The sequence below is a fragment of the Platalea leucorodia genome, assembly GCF_965183815.1.
Source record: "Platalea leucorodia genome assembly, chromosome: 4".
Taxonomy (NCBI): domain Eukaryota; kingdom Metazoa; phylum Chordata; class Aves; order Pelecaniformes; family Threskiornithidae; genus Platalea; species Platalea leucorodia.
Window position 1 is genome coordinate 105,292,149 of NC_138826.1, and position 16,907 is coordinate 105,309,055.

The 16,907-nt window shown below is 41.2% G+C and overlaps 1 protein-coding gene across 1 annotated transcript in view; it reads left to right on the forward strand.

Moving 5' to 3' along the window:
* The window catches only part of PLXNB2 (plexin B2), an 89,562-nt gene that overhangs the window by 34,547 nt on the left and 38,108 nt on the right, over positions 1-16,907 (forward strand). The window contains exons 12-15 of the mRNA XM_082308704.1: positions 126-207; positions 4,540-4,712; positions 6,969-7,117; positions 10,138-10,246. Coding sequence (XP_082164830.1) covers positions 126-207; positions 4,540-4,712; positions 6,969-7,117; positions 10,138-10,246 — 513 coding nt within the window. The remainder of the gene's footprint in view (positions 1-125; positions 208-4,539; positions 4,713-6,968; positions 7,118-10,137; positions 10,247-16,907) is intronic.

The following is a 16,907-nucleotide window of genomic DNA, read 5'->3' on the forward strand; positions in this document are numbered from 1 at the left end:
GACCATAAGGTTTGGGATAGTGTCTAAAACCTTCACAGCTCTGATTACTGAGAATCATAGAAAACGCATGAAATTAACCTTGCCAAATGAAGGTATAAATATCTCTATCGTGTCATCTTTTCCAGTTCTCCTATAGTGCAAATGAAACCCTACAGCTTAACTTATACATAAGAACAGATAAGGTCAAGATTGACAGCAAACTGATGGGTAAGTATGAAATACGGGATTAAAGGGAGGTTAATTACAGTAAACAGAAATCTATTCCTTCCTAATTTGGAGTCATGTGAATAAGAATGTTACCTTTGTAGGTTTTACTGGTTTGGGTGAAACAATTAAATCTGACAGATCAAAAGTTACTAATACTAAACTCATGAATTAAACATCAGTGTCGTATGTATTAAAGGCTGTTTTAAATATGCTACCATTATTTTCAAGTTTGCATTTGCTCTGAAGGGCAGTCTTATAAGCGAAGCTTCACAGTTCGAACAGACTTAAGTAGTTTGGTTTATGTTTTTTCAATGGCCATTTCGCCTTCCCCAATGGACTTGCCACCTCCGATAGCAGAAAGGGGATCCTTTTCACTGCCACTCGTATGGACTTCACCTGAAATCTCAACTTTCGGCTGGGTCTCAGCTCGGACAGGTTCTGCAGTCTTTATGTCTGCTGGCAATCAGCAACGCACAGAAACATTCGGTGTGCTTTCAGCTGATTACTTATTCATTAATTTCTATGGCAACAAAAACTATATTGAGTTTTATAGCACAAAGACTTGGTCTCTGATATAAATTGCTTATTTCTTTATTTTTATTTCTTTCAATGTACAACAATGAAGGAATTATGTCTGTGAGCCTAGTCCTAAGCTGAGGTGACGAAGCTCCATCAAAATCAGTCAAGCAGTATTTGGGAGCTGGGACATACCTTACACTCCTTTGGACTGAAGTTTAAGTCATAATCTTGCAAAAACTGCGAGGCAACACACATTACTTGTGTGATGAGACAACGTCAGGAAAACTAATACTGCCCCCAAGTAATTTCCCCTGCCAATTAAATCTTCAGACCATATTTTTCCATCTGTACAATATTTAAATTTATTCCCTTTCTTATTGGTAGCATAGAAGTGTGTTTCTAGAAGATTTTTCCCTGTGGGTCTGTGTGCAGTGTTGAAAGCACTTAAAAGAGGACCTGGCATGAATGTTACGAGGAGGTCGCATTACAATCTGACACTGTCTTAATTTCCATTCCAAAGGCTGTAGTGTTTAAAACTGCAGAATTTTGACCAAATATTCCCAACATCTTTTTTCCCAGCCTGGGAAAAACATAGAAAAAAAGAAGAAGATAAATTATTAAAGAAATGTTCTCATTCAAATTGAAATACAGAACCCTTGCAAGAAAGGAATTGAAAAATTATCAACAAATGTCTCTTTTTATTATAAAAGGGATTTTTTTAATCCAAATTCTCTCCTGCTTTTAAAATTCCTTGCCATATGAAATCCGGAGCGTGATGTTTTTTATGCATCTTGAAAAGAATTGGCTTTGGGTATATGGTTGCTGCTGAGAAGCACCTTTGAACCTGCCAGTGAAAGAACCCTTTCTTTGTATAACACTTAGTGAATACTAAGTTACGATAGCGTTTTTACATCTCAAGCCATCAGGGGTTCTGAACAGTATGAAATCCAATATATCCCTTTTATCCTTTGTCCTTTTTATCAATGATTTCACAGCTGGTATCTCAAGGTGATGGATAAGAGCCTGAATCTAATGAGTGGCTTGCTGCTGGTACATTTAATGAGCTGATCAGTGAACAGGGGGAGTGTTTAATGCTTTAAGGCCGTAGCTTTCTCCATTGCATTTATGCAACTGGATGTGAGGGACGTCAAGACATTGCAGCACTGACATTGTTTACTGAGGGATGGGATGAAAGTCCCTGTCCAGCTGATGAAGGATAATGAAGTAATTCAGTAAGCATATTCCCATGCTCTATCAGGTGGCCATGTGGCCGTGTGGGTGGGAAATGCAGGGTTTAGGAAGGCAAGGGGAAGATTTGTTTAACAATATTACCTGCTCAAGTCCTTGTGCAGTAGCAGCCTTTCAGAGTGCTGGATTAAGAAAGCAATCTGGTTCCTGCAAAAGCAATTTGCAGCGTAGACACAAGGAAACTTTCCCTTGCTGCTGCCCGCACCGTGTCTTCTGCTTATAAAAGCAAGCAGCAACGCACCAGGGCTGTCAGTCTGGTGCTCTTCCCCAGCATTACATTCACATCCAACATACAGAGTGAATAGTTAACACATAAACTGTTAAAAACAGTGCTTGGGCTATATTTGTTGCTCAGTGACTTCTGTATTGATGTGCTCAGTCTGTGCAGCAAATGATGCTACTCCTGCTTTGTGCTGATCGATTCCTTGAGAATTCAAGATAAGGGTTGAATCAAATGGATGTTCTTTCTCATCGATTCATTCTTAAAAATGCCAAAGTCCCTCGGCTTTGCATACACCTCCAATGATGTCTCGACTGCATTTGTGCTCGTACTTGAAATCAAGTGGATATGCTGATTAGATGTAAGAAGGGTTAAAACCAGCCTTCATCATTGCATTATCTCCTCAGTGGAAGGGAAAGAATAAAAACATGTTATTCTACTAAAGACTAGCTGTGAAATTGAATGCCAAGGTTTTTAAATATGCATCATTTAGAGAAAAACTGCCCTTATGAGGGTGTATGCTCTCATGCAAGTGGCAGAGAGGCTGTAGGCAAGCTTTAGGCATCTGTAATATTGTTCATGCCTGGCAGGGGAATAAGGGCACTGCTGAAAAATAATGGAAAACCAGCATTCTCATTTTACTTTTTCATTTCGGTAGGAATCTGACATGGTAGCCTCATGGAATTAGATTTAAAAAGCTACTGCTGCTGCTGTTATCTAGAAAGATATCAAGTGCATTAAAATGTTAGTGACTGGAAGGTGCTTTGGCTGGTGTCCTTCCTAGAGTCCTGCTCCTCTGAGAATAAAAGCTTTCTTTAAATAGACATTTTTGATGGCCTTTACCATATGCAGTCTCAAAGGGATTTATCCACGTCTCTCTTGCCCACATCTGATCACCTCTGTTTACTTTGCTTTGCTTCCTGCATTTTTAAGGATAAAACTCCTTTGAAAAAAAACCCAGTGTCACGAAGGGTACCATTTCTTGAGACTTAATGAGCACATAAAACAGCTTATCACTACTGGAAAGGGGAGACATTGAGTCTCTGTCTTGTACTGCCCACTCCCATTTGTGAGCACATTTAACTCTTGAAAGAGCACAGGAGGAAACCTGGATAGTTTTCTGCTGTTCTGGTAAGTTAAGTTGATTTACAAGAAGACTCAACACGTGCCAGAGACTTGGTGCCAGAGGGTGAGGCTGCATGGCCAGAAGAAGAGCAGCCAAAAATAGAGAGAAGCAGGGATGAAGGGAAGAAGCAGAAAAGGAGGGAGCAAGAAGTTGCCCTCTTTACAATAATCAGCTCCCCTTCCCAGGGAAGAACAGCACTCACACGCTGAGTAATCTGTGCAACTTGCATGCTTTCCCTAGAGAAACATGTGGCATCTTTTCAGTCAAGTTTCTTCTGGGCTGGCTCTCAAGTGCATCTCCAAATGTTTTCTTGCAAGCCCAGGCTTTCCTTATGGTGCTGAGCCACCCAGCTATGTCTCAAGGCTTTGTATCTATTTGGGAAAATTAGTTTTGTTCAGTGACTGTGCATCATGCTAGAGATTGATGGGGGCCAAAACAAGCTTCTGGGACAGTTGGTGCGTGGTTCATCAGTAAGGGAGGCATGACTGTCAGACCTGATTTCTTGGCTCAGAAAAACTAGAATTAAACCCCACTACAGAAGGATTAAGGCGTACATCGGGACAGCAATTCAAGACAAAAGAGAAAACAAAAGCAAGAAAATAGTGAAGAATGGAGAAATGAAGAGGTATTAACTTGAACAAAGGATAACACTTCAGTAAGTGTTAACTTTCTATTTGGTTCAGGCTTTAGCGATGATTTTGGAAAGGCCCAAATGTCCTGGAAATGGCCAACAAAGGCAGCTCTCTTTCTTTAAATACACAACTGGCAGAGGTCCCATGCCAGCTGATGTCTGTCCCTACCGACACCCATACAGAGTTTATACCCTTCCATGTCTGACTTGTAGTACGCCAGGAGGACCTGTTTGTTTGAACTAGTCTTTGAACAGTTGTATAGGCAGATTCATTGAGGATAATCAAAGAAAGGACTGTGTACTTAAATATTTTGACAATGCCTGAGTGACAAAAATGCATTTGGGTTCTACTTGATAGTTTATTCCTACTCTGCACATGGATAGATTTCAGGTTTTTCCATACAGGGCAAAATACAGTTTTCTCTCAGCATCATTCAAGGGTTAACTATAGAGTGTGCATATTCTTCACATGACTCAACTGAGCAACAGGCAGGCTTTGTACCTAGATTTAGTTTTCCTTCCTATAACACACTGAATATCTGTAAAACAGAGGAAAATGTCTAAGTGTATTTACTGTTCATATTTCAGTGACTCTGTACAACTGCTCTTACGGACGAAACGACTGCAGCTTATGCCTCGCGGCCCATCGCGACTATAAGTGTGTCTGGTGTGAAGAAGATGGCAAGCCCAGCAAGTGCGTTTATGAAAAACTCTGTCGCGTTCCTCCCACCGACACGTGTCCTCATCCAGAAATCACTCGCGTAAGATTGCTTTTTTGTCTCCCTACCAGTGTATTATTTTTCAGGAGAAAGCATCCAAGCAAGCTCATACTGAAAGGCAGTTTTTTCCTAGGGTGTTAAGTAAGCCTCTGAAATAGCTGCAAGGAAATAATGCCAGTAGTGATGTGTGTGAGAGATTTGTAAAGACTCAAAATAAGAGACTGAATGGAGTCTTTGAGACTCCTTGTTTTTCAAGCCTTGTCCTCACCGTGCCAGAAGCTGGGCTAGCAGTGTACGCTTAAATGTGGCACATGATTCTTGGGAATTAGCATGGATTTTTTTTCTCTCCTGAAGTCCTTTCTACTTCTAATAAGTCTATAAGAGAGGTTCACTGCTCCTGGACCTACAAGCACTTAGTAGGCTCATTGACAGGCTTCAGACTAGACTTTTAAATAGTATTTAATAAGGGAGCAGGTTGTTTCTGTGTCACAATGTGTTTTCCAGGTGTCAGTGATATTTTCCAGTCCAGACCGGAATCAAACCCAAGGCTGTAGAAGTTGAATGTAAGAAGTCAGAGTGGCCAAATGTGCATCCCTGACTGACTCTGTGGTTGGAGTGTTCACCCAGGGCAAGGGACGAGCATTGTCCACCTTGGTGGACCAGTAGCTAAAGCAAGAAGTGATAAATCCTTGTCCTTTTCAGCAACAAGCCAAATGCTGTTTTTCTGGGCATAATTGTGGAGAAAAGAGTGATATGTACTTCCACTGGGCAAATCTAAATTGCTGCAACAGTGGTATCAGTACTTTGAAACACCGTTTGATGAGAACGTACCCAAAGCTGTCACAAATGTGGTAACTGTGTGGCAGGGGTTGAGAGTCGTAACTGGGATGTTTCAACTGTTTAATTCTGAAACCCGTGGCTCAAATTGGTAGAGACGCTGAATCTCCTGAAGCTGCGCAGTTAGAGGTGCAGTGTGCGTACAGGCAGACCGACAGCATGCTGGATGAGGTTGGCCAGGATGGTGTATCTAGGAAGAAATGGCAGGTAAACAGTTGAAGTCTGCCAAAGAAGGCAAATACCCTGAAATCTCGACAGCAAGTGTGGAGAAGAATACTGGTGTAATAGTTTTGCCCAGATAAAGATGATTTGAGTGGGAAGGAAAAAGAAAATTAAGAAAAATAAATGTGTTTTCACCTGGGATATTGTTTGTACATGTTGTGGTTTTAATACTAAATACTAAAATATTTGTTTTTTCAAAGCTTTTGTTCGCTTCAGATTTGAACAAAATATTTGGAAACATCTACACCAACTGTTGAGTCATTTTTCAGCTAGTTTTATTTATGAGTTGAGTGCAAAGGGATGGCCAGTGGGCAGAGGTTTTAGGAAGTTGAACCAGTGGGAAAACAGAGCAAGTGATTCTGGAGCTGGGCTGGGCAGCAAGCAGCAGCAGCCATGTCTCTGTGCTCAGACTTGCTTAGATCTAAGAAAGATTTTGATGGAGCAGACATTCAGAAGCTGTGTTTGTTTGGCTTCCAATTACTGCATTTGGGACTGTGCAACCTCCTTCTTCTTGATGGTAAACTTGCAGCCCTCCAAGGCTGAAGACCTGAAAAGGTTGTGCTAGAGGTGCTCCAATTATTACATAGGAAAGCAGGTTAGTCTCCCAACAAATACTCAGAATTCAAGTGCCTGTTCGGGCCATATTTCAACCTGAGAAGTCCATTGCAACTGCAGGATTTTCTCAGTCCTCATTTTAATTGCAAATTATTTAGTTAGCATCAGCCCATGTACTGCAACATCCTACCATTTGATGCAGTAAGGAAGATCAGGGGACTAGAGGAACTTTTGAAGACACTATGTGGGGCAGCACTGTGTATTAGGAAGGTGCACTGTTCTGACGTGAACCTAAAGGGAGAAAATCATGGCAAAGAAATGCTGGAAAAGCTCCATGGAATGATTGTGAGAGGACCCCAATCCATTTGCTTTTCAAAATCACAGTGCTTTAGTGGAAGAAGCAAACTTAAAACAGAGTAAACACCAGGCAAGAGGTTTTACATAGCAGTCTGCCACAGGAGACACAACATCTGCACCTGATTAATACTGGTTCTGAGCTAGCAAATGTTTAATTAACATTAAAAAGTTACATGGCATGTTTTTGTGGGGGTCCTACAAGAAACATCTTTTGCATTTCAAGTACGGGTAAGTCCAAGTAGCTTTAAATAATATGGAAAAGCAACATGGTCACTGCAGTATTTAATTTTGCTTTTTTTTTTTTTTACTTTCCCTCATGCATCACAGATTGAGCCAAAAACTGGACCACTAAGTGGTGGAATTCTTTTGACCATAATGGGATCTAATTTGGGAATAAAAGCAGAAGATGTAAAAAATATAACAGTGGCAGACAAGGAATGTCTTTTCAGAGAGGAATTCTATTCTGTTTCCACAAGGTAATTGCTGGGTATTTTTCACAAGACTTTAGAAGAAAAAAGGAACTTCTGTGCATTTTCAGGGGAAGATGATCTTCCAGTGGTTGTAAAAGATTATCAATAGAAGGAAGAACTAGTGTGATACACCTGTAATGTTTCATAGTAACATGTCTGGGTTTATTTAAAATTGTTATAGATTCTAATACAGCAACAAATTTACAATAGTGTACTACCATCCTGCTTCTGATTGATTGATTTTTTTTTTTCCTTGTTTGTTTGAAAAGTTTTCATAAACTATTACTGCAGGTATCTCAAGACTATTTATTTGTTTTTAAATTAAAGGCATTCTAGGTGTGCATCTAGTCATTAAAATCTTTGCTAAATCTGAACCGCAATGCAGCCAAGCATACAAGATTTATGGGAAAGTAGGCAAAGCAAGAGGAAGCTTAAAACTTTTTGTTTTAGTCCAGCCACAAAGTTTCTTTCCTAGGGGCAGGGAGGGAGCCCAGAGTTTTGGTTTAGCTTTAGATGACTTAAGTTTCATCGCAGAGCCAACAAGTCCATGGATGTTGAATTGCCTAAGCAGGTTGGTAGATGTTTTGCGGATTGCTTGTCACACTCTTAAGCAGTGCCAAGAATCAAAACAAAGTGCCTAAATTCTTTTAGGTATCTAGGTGTTTACTACAGATTATATCAAGCATCTAATTTCAAGAGGGAAATACCCTTTTGATATTAGCTGATAAAAAGCATAGCATGAAGGTTCAGTAGTAATATTAAGAGTAATGACATATTTTAAGCAGTGTGATTTTTCTTTCATTCACTTTTGATATTTAAAGTTGCAGTTGAAACATTGGCTTTCTTTCCCTTCAGTTAATTTAAATTGTAATACAGTAACTTTTTGCTGTTTCTGTGGCATGTTTTGAAAGGGATTGTGAAGATACCTAAGTGATTATTTTAGCTTTTGAAAAATGCTTAGCTTTCGTCAGTTTGTGGATCAGGCATTTAGAAGCTTCCCAGGTCGCTAGGACTTAAGAATGTATGTATAGCTATATATCTCTTACTGCTTCCCAAATCCATCGCCATCACTCCTGCATTACATGTGCATCACCATCTACAAAATTCCCAACTCTTTTACAGTCATCTTTTCCCATTCCCTATTTTCAGTGTTTGCAAAAGCTGCACTGAATTGCAGCAGAGCCTTACAAGAATTTCCCCAGCCTCTTGGCTTTTTCTAAAGCTTTTTGATATTTTTAAATACATGGAAAGGAGCCAGAACTGAGATGACTGGTTCCTTGTATCATAGCAACATTACTGGTTTCCTAAGCTCTGTCAGTGTGGTAATGGGTGAGAACAAATGCAACTTGCACAGTGTCATTTATCAACAAATTAGGGGGTTTTGAAGGATGTTCTCCATTAGGGAAGCCCTGAAAAAGAAGTTACTCAAAATCTCCAAATAGGTATCTAATTTTCTGTCTTTACCTTCCTCCATTCTTTTGTTTTATTACCACCTTCTTTTATTTAATTTACTAAAAAAGAAAAAGTGCCTAGTTTTGCTCCTGTATCCTTCTGCAGTAAAAAGCTAGTCATTTTTAGGAGACAGTTGCTTCCATGGGCAGGAGACCGGTGAAATTTAAGGCACTTAAGGCTGCTTTCTGGCTCTGCAGTGATTTAATTGCTGGCTTTTGAGAAGTCCTGTTCTCATTCTTTGTAGTTTTCCATTAGTAACGTGGGGGAAGGGAGGCAATGCCAACGCTGAGGAAGGGAGGGAACTTTTCTCAATTAAAATCTCAGCTAACCACAGTACGGCGTTTACTGCACACACCCCCCCCCGGCCCTGGCCCCCGACTGCTTTCCCTAGCTTGACATATGGTAGAAATTCCTCCAAAGGCACCGTTTCCTGTTTCTGCCTGACAAGAAGATACAACTTCCAAGAATACAGTAGAGAGATGATGAGGAACAGACTCAGGCAGCCATACACATGCCAGGACATGCAAGAATTTAGAGAATTTTGTCCATTTGCCAGTACCCAGGCAGAAAAGTCTGGAGTGATCTGCAAAGGGACTGGACAATCCTTTTATTATAAGTCCCAATTTAAGTACATTATACCCAGTAATTTGGGGTTGTTGTGGTTTTTTTTCTATATGAGGTGTTTTTTTTAAGCAGTCATGCACTGCTTGAGGAAGAACAGCAATAATGCTATTAAGCACTGCTAAGGGAAAGAGCGAAGGAAATGAGCAGTGATCCTTAGGGTGTGTCCTATATGAAACTGTCTGCCTGTGCAGGCTGCAAACATTGTATACCTCCTTATCTAACTGTATTATCAGCTCTCCATTAAGCATTTGTCCCAGTTTTCAAGTGTGTTAAATCCTTATTGCATTTTCATGCTTATATTCTGCGGATCACCTGTTTGAAATAAAAATTTAAACATCCGTGCTGTCACTCAGCAGCAGTGTTAGTTAAGGCAGTGTTTTCACAGCCAGTGTTCCTTGACCTCTGATTTTGCAAGGGTTATCAGAGGATTTCTTTTCAGAGAACAGTAATTCTAAAGGGATTTTGATCGTTAAGTGTGAAAATACAGTAGTTTAAAGCTGAAAGATAGCAGGATGCACAACAAAAGTATCAGCAGCTAAAATACACAGTTATAAGATAGCTGACAGTCTGATTCTCACATCAAGGTGGGTGGTGGGGGTGTTCTTTGATTTTTGGACATCGCCAGGTCCAGTGAAAACCTTGTGTAGGGTTGAAGAGGTTACTCTGACTTCTGGGCTGATTTTGAGTCTTCTGTAGAAGGCACCTCTACTAACTAACTGCTAAGTAGTTGCTGTATACGGTGCTCAGGTTTCAGCTTTACCTACCTTTAGATAGGAGATTAAACTATTCTTGGGTGGTTTTGCTGGGAATCTGAGGCAGTGTTCAAGTACCTTGTGTAGGATAAAGCAAAGTTAGTGCTTTTGTTGACGGTGTGTGCAGTAGCTCACATGCATTGCACTGGTATTGCAGCTGTTACTTCTAACAGACAAACTTACATACTTTCTTGCTAGGATTGTATGTCAAGTTGGACCAATGAATGAACCAAAACAAGGTCAAATTGAAGTTAACATCAACGGAAAATTAGGTAAATCACCAAGTAAAGTGCTGTTTACATACCAGGTAAGTGCATTTTTTTCAGAGATCTGTTCTATACCTTGTGCATGACTGACTTAAGTTAGAAGTTTACCTGTTAAGCCCAGAGTGGCTTGTGTTTGCCTTACAAACTTTGTTTCATCAATAGCACTGTCATTCAAGTATGTTAGAAAACACTTAGCTCGAGCATTTCTTTATACAAAGGGTGTACCAAAAATCTGTTCTGATCAATAGATCCAGAGTCTCAAAATAGGATGATGTTGTTTGCAATTGAAGTTAAAAAGATGTGTTAGAGAAGAAACTGTAATAAACTCATTCAGGAGTGACACAATGTCTCTTAAGTGTCACTATTGAATATAAAAAAATCAGCACTGCAAAACGTTAGGTATTCTTTAGACACACAGTTGGTGCACTATTTAAATCACTATGTTTAGTCTAGCCAATGTTCTTAATTACAAGAATGGATGCAGAGCAGCTGAAGAATAAGTAAGGAATTAATAATTTATTTCATTCAAAAATATGGCATGCAGAGCCACAGACAGCGTGATGTGTGTTCATATTGCACATGTGCTTTGTTTTCAGTGTCACTATGAAGGAGAATTTCATTTGTGTCTTAATTGCTTTACCCTAAATGTGGCCCTAGGTTATGGCTGGTCTAGCCTGTGGTTTCAGCAGCAAGTAGCTTTATCTGTATCTATGAGGTCTTCAAAATTTATAAGAGCCTGTGATAGTTGAGAGGTTTAAATAATCTCTGTCTTCATATTGATACTTAAAATTACAGCTATAAACTGTAAATCTATGAAACATAAAGGGTGGGTTAGGCTTTTATCTTCTCCCTTATTTAAACTTGTGTCTCATTAATTCTTGCTATCTTGTGAGAAGGAAAGAAAAGGAGTCAGCAGTAAGAGGTGGAATAAGTCAAGAATGACACTCAACTGAGAAAAGGATATTCTTGTTTTTGCAAAAGAGGCTAGGAGTGTTTTTTCCATAATTTTTCCATAAAAACACCCTTTTTGCTTGAAAATGTCCTCTGTTCCTTTGTGGAAATGTAGGTTATAATTAAGTCTTTATTTGTCGATCTCATTTGTCTTAACCAGAGAAGAACAACATAATCTCCTGTGTTTATGTGTTTGTGGTCTCTAGGACAGAGGCTATGACATGGCCTACATGAAATGAGATTTTGACATGAACCCATTGTGTGGGGTATGTTTTACACCAGTTCTCCTATGCTTCTCCCATGGTTTGCATGAAAACCACATGAAGAAGTTACCGGGTGTGTTGAAATGTAATCTGAATCCCCCATGTAGGCTTTGAAGCCTGTGAACTTGTTCTGGTGTGATTCCCTGCTCAGCCCATCTGGGAAGCGAGATAAGCAGCCACCACTTTTGGCTACTTAAGGGAAAGATTCTTGATCACCCGGCGCTAGGAGAAGCTGCCGTGCACAGGCGTCATCCAGGTGGAGGTTTTCCTGCAAGTCCAAGACTTCCTCTGGGCCAATCTCTGCCTGCATGGAGGTTACTGAAATATCGGATACCTAAGCTAACTGCCAATAAAGAGCATTTTTATTTACTGCAAATAATCTTTCCACGGGCACTCTATTTACAAAATGCAAAGCCATGGCAAGTAATACAGTTCATGCCTTGATGGTGAAATTAGTTTCTAGTTTCATTTCTCTTTGTTCCACGAGAAAATTAAGCCAACTGTGGACAGCAGTAGGATTAAAGTCAGTACAGGGGCGTTGTGTTCACGTGCACCTCTACAAGTGTGACACAAGCGCTTGTGGCATGAGAACAGACGATCAGGGCAGACAATCGCATCAGTTGACGTTGTCTTAAAAGCTACAATCTTGTTTCACTGTTGTTTTCAGGCAGTTCTTTGGTGACTTCTTTCAGCAGACATGCAAAATCTGTGCTTTGTTTAAAACCTTTTCTATTCAGTATATACAAAGGAAAGAAAATAATCTTCTTTCCAAGAGCCTTCCTGAAATAAATTTTATATTCTGTATTTCCCCCTTGCTTTGGCACATTGTCTGGCTGCCCTCCTGCTGGTAATTCTCACTGTTTTTACTGTGTGCTCTGATCACCTGAAGCACAATAGTTTCAGCTTTTGCAATGACAGCTCTAAATGCGGTGTGTGGTGGCAAAGGGCAGAAGTGCACAAGGAGGCAATGCAGCCGCTCAGCCCAGTGTGTCTATGTACACTGGCGGTGTCACCATACTCCCCACAGTCTCAGCCTTGTACATGTGACTAGTGTCTACCAGCAAAAGCACATAGTCAGTTATCAAGTAGATTGCATATAAGGAAGAATTTTTTTTATGAGGGTGGTGAGACACTAGAACAGGTTGCCCAGAGAACTTGTGGCTGCCCCATTATTGGAAGTGTTCAAGGCCAGGCTGGATGGGGCTTTGAGCAACGTGATCTCGTGAAAGATGTCCTTGCCCATGGCAAGGGGGTTGGACTAGATGATCTTTGAAGGTCCCTTCCAACCCAAACCATTCTATGAGTCTATAAGTACTACGACATTTGGCTCTTGTTGATACCCAGTCTGAACAATGAGATGCATTTTTAAAGCTGGATTGATGAGGATCAATAGTCAGCACAACGTAGGGCTCAGAGTCATGCTTCTGCCCCGTCTGCCTGCACAGCACATTTCTGAGCCAAGGAATGCATGAGACCTCCATTAAATGGGTCAAAAATCCAGGTAAAAGAGAAGCCATGGTTTCAATTTAGAATTATTTCTGAACTAAAATGCCCTGGTCCACAAGAGTCTGTGCTGTGCAGTAAACAGCTCATTTATATTTGCTGCATAACAGGAAATGAAAGAAAGCTCCGCTTCCCCCTACCCACCACGATTTCTCTATCCAACCTGAGTGCTGTTCAAGTCCAGCCATTCCAGTGAAATTAAATTCTAGTAACTCAGTTCTCCTCTACTGACATTTCTGTTGTTTCACTATAAGCAGGATCAGGCAATAACCATTCTCCTGTTTAGTGAAATAGAAATGAAGTGATGCTAAATTTTCATATCCAGCTATGCAGTACATCTGGAGCACTGACAGCTTTGCTGGTCTCTAAGCAGGTGGAGCAGTAACACGGCTAAAGGCCAGTCCTGCTTTTTCATTTGTTGTTAATTTTATCTGATTTGCTTGTTACTATGACAGCAAGAAGCAGTATCAAAGGAAGGAGTTGAGCTTTTCTTAGGTATATGGCCCAGATTTGCTGATCCCATACAAGCATGATTCCTTTCTCAGAATACCTCCTCTTCAGACTTGAGCCACCAGAACGAGAGCTTGCAGCTGGTTCTGAGATCTCCAGCATCTGTTTGCAAGAGCAGTTCTGTGAGTTTTAGGCTGTGCAGGTTATAAAGACTTTATGGTTTCAGAAAGCTCAAATAAATATAAGATGGTGAAATTAGAGGTAGAGCCTTGCAAAAGTGTAATACGTTTCTGAGGTGCTGAAGGTAGTTTAGGGACTGGCTTGGAAATAATGACTTTTAGTAAATCAGGAAGTCTATTTACCTAAACGAGATGAGGTGAATAACGAAAAAGAGGAAGAAAGGGGGATAAATTAGAGTCTGATCTGAAAACAAACATGAACATGACTATTCACCATACTGGAAGTTTGAATGTGAACCTGAACAGCACAGTTATATTTAACAAGGTGCACTCTTCCACTTTAATCTACTCCCACCTTGGCAGTTTCCTCTTACCTCCATCCATCCTCTGCTTTTCTTCTTGATGTTTCAAGCAGTTGGCCTGGGAGCTTTCACCAGTGCAGTGCCATTAGTGCCACAAGGCTTTTGTGGAGGGTTTTAGCTCACTCCTTGATTTTTCTCCCTGAGTCTTTACCTCAACACATGCATTTTACACTGTAGTTGGGGGTTTGGGGTGGGTTTTTGCAAGGGGGGTATTACGTACTTGTTGCCGTTATGATTGATGCTGATAAACCACACATCCACAGCAGTCTGGAATTGTTTCCAGAGGATCTTATTTTATTCTTGAGTCCTGGAGCACATCTTGTTTGTGTGTCAGCCTGCATAGGGGCCAGGAGAACTCCTGGGTGGCTGAGAGTTTTAGCGGTTGGCCCTTCCTCATGTGGATATTATTAGACTTAGTTCTCTGTCATCTGAGCTATGCACTTAAATACATGTCCCACCATCCAGTGCTCATGGTTCTGCTTGAAAGCTGCCAGTGAACACTGACTGTATGATAATGCAGACTTTCTAGTCATGCATGCTTCCATTTCTCCATCAAACCTGTCAGCAAGGCTCTGCAGTCTTTTCAGAAAATCATGTGATGTCTGCCTCACGATAAAAAGATGCTGCCTGCAGTCAAAAAAATACAGTTGTTTAAAATATCAACCCTTTGCATAAGCATCCCATCCACAGCAGGCACACGACATGCATTGCCAGGCAAATGCTCTGCCTGGGCACCTGGAGCAGCTGGAAGCATTTGATCAGCTCACATGGTGTGAGGTTTGGACAAAGCAGCCCCAGAAAGGCAGGACTCAGCTCACTTCTCTGCCGTTGCAGAAATAACCCAGGAACTGAAGCCTGGCTTGTGTTGTGGATGCTGTGACGAGGCAAGCTGGTGGGTCAGGTCAGCCACTGCGGTGAACGCCAGGCTGCCAAGAGCGCGCAATGGAAATTCTCTGGTTGAATATCCTGTGAGTGGGTGGCTTGTCTGAAGAAACAAGAAGCAGGCTCCCTTGAGTCTGAGAAAGGAGGGAAGCGGAGGGGGAAAGAGCAGTTCCTAATGACTTGCATGCCTCGTTCAGAAGCTTAATTTAGCTCCTGCAGTTACCTTTATAGTCCATGAAATGACATTTTGACCTCCAAGAAGGTGGCTGGAGTCTACGGCACTTCATGGGCTATGCCTTTAATGCCTTTAATTTTTGTGTGCATTATATGCAAGGGTTGGCAGAATAATTTGGCTTTCAGTGCAGGGCAGATAATTTTGGTAACAAATTAGTTGTTTTACAGACCTACTTCAAGAGCCAGAACTTATTGGAGCTGGGACCAGGATGAGGAAAGGGAAAGGTTGCTTGTGGAGGAAAGGATGGATGAGATAAATGCAGAGCAATAATGTGCTCTGTACATTTGTGAAAATCTTATCCATGTGTGTGCACACTGTCATTGGGTCCTTGACACAGCATCCCTGTGCTCTGCTTGTGTGGAAGCACAAAAGCCCATTCCTACTTGTGAAGATGTGCGCTTGCATCAAAGGCAAACCCCCAACCAGAGGTCACCGCCTACAGGAGCTGGCAGAAGGGAGTTTAGGTGGCTTTGCCATTTGCTGCCCATCATGTCCATTTGAACACATCCATCTGTTGCTGGTTTCCCCTTGTGCTGCAGCTGGCATCTCTCACAGCATCACAGGGATATACTCTGCCACCATCCTCTTCTCCCTCCCCAGTTGCCTCTCTGCTTGTGGTCTGGCATGGTTGTGTTTTCTCCAGCATCCCCCTCTGAAGCGTAGACTTCATGCCAAGGTTTCTTTGCATCTCCGTTAGGCTCCTCTCTTCAGTTGCCTTCCAACTGTTCCTGAATTTCTGGCCCCTCTTGTGATCCACCAGTAGCCTCCTTGGTGGCTGGTTGTTTCTCTCTTTGATTTTCTGCATTAGTGAAGGATAAAGGGCAAGCACTTTTATCTCAGTGGTGTAGTTCTTGGGCTAGAAACTGCCTACCACAGATGTATATTATAGTAGATAGTATCCCTATTTAGAGAGTCATGCCCAGGAATACAAAAAGTTGAGGATGTGCTTGGTGACAGACGAGTGGAAAAGTAGAGAAATGAAAAAAGAAGACATGCAGAACCTAGGTGATGCTCCACAGGAGCACACTCCTCTTGTTCTTGAATACTGTGCAAGGGACCAGAAGTGAGTTGGCTGGACATGACGGTGTAAACCAGGAAAGCTGCAAAGCAAACAAACTGAGTGAAAAAGAACATGAATCAGCCTGGCAGATCAGATCCTGAATGCAAGTTGAGTGAGTGAAAAAGAAACTGGGGGAATGGTTCTCTTTTGCTCCTGCATATCTTTAATGGGAAAATTGCAAAGAAGCTGGATAAAAAAAGGAGAATAGCAGTAACCCCACTGTTAGCCAGGTAAAAGCTGTGCTTTGATTTGACACCAGCAGACCACAGAGATCTAAAATGCTGGGAGCTCTCTGAAAGCATTTTCAGGCTGTAAAAGGTATCTTTTACTAAAATTGTAATCATCAGAAACCTGAAGAAAGAAGAGATCACCTTCCTAACTGTGCAAAAAGACTAACTGCAAGTCATAAAATATTAAAGACCAAAAAGTTCATTCTAGATTAATAAACAGGATGAAGAAATGTAAGAGCTGAAATGCGAATGCTCAGAGGGTCTGCAGTAGCTGTGTAAGAGCAGCAGTCATGTACACTGCTAATAAGTAAGTTCGCATCTAAATGTGATTATAAGTGGAACAGACATGGAGATAATTTACCCTCTAGCACGCAGAAAGCATGAAATTACAATGAAAAATATATCAGCATTTCTGTGAACAGACTTGTAATTAGGAGGCAAAGGATACAAACAGAGCAAGCAAAGGAAAGACTTCTGGCTGCGATGGAGAAAACAGGACACTGGAAAATGGCCTGAGTGTGAAGTCATATACATACTGGGGCCAGTGCAGGCTGGTTTGCCAGTACTATTTTTTTTTCCGGTACCTC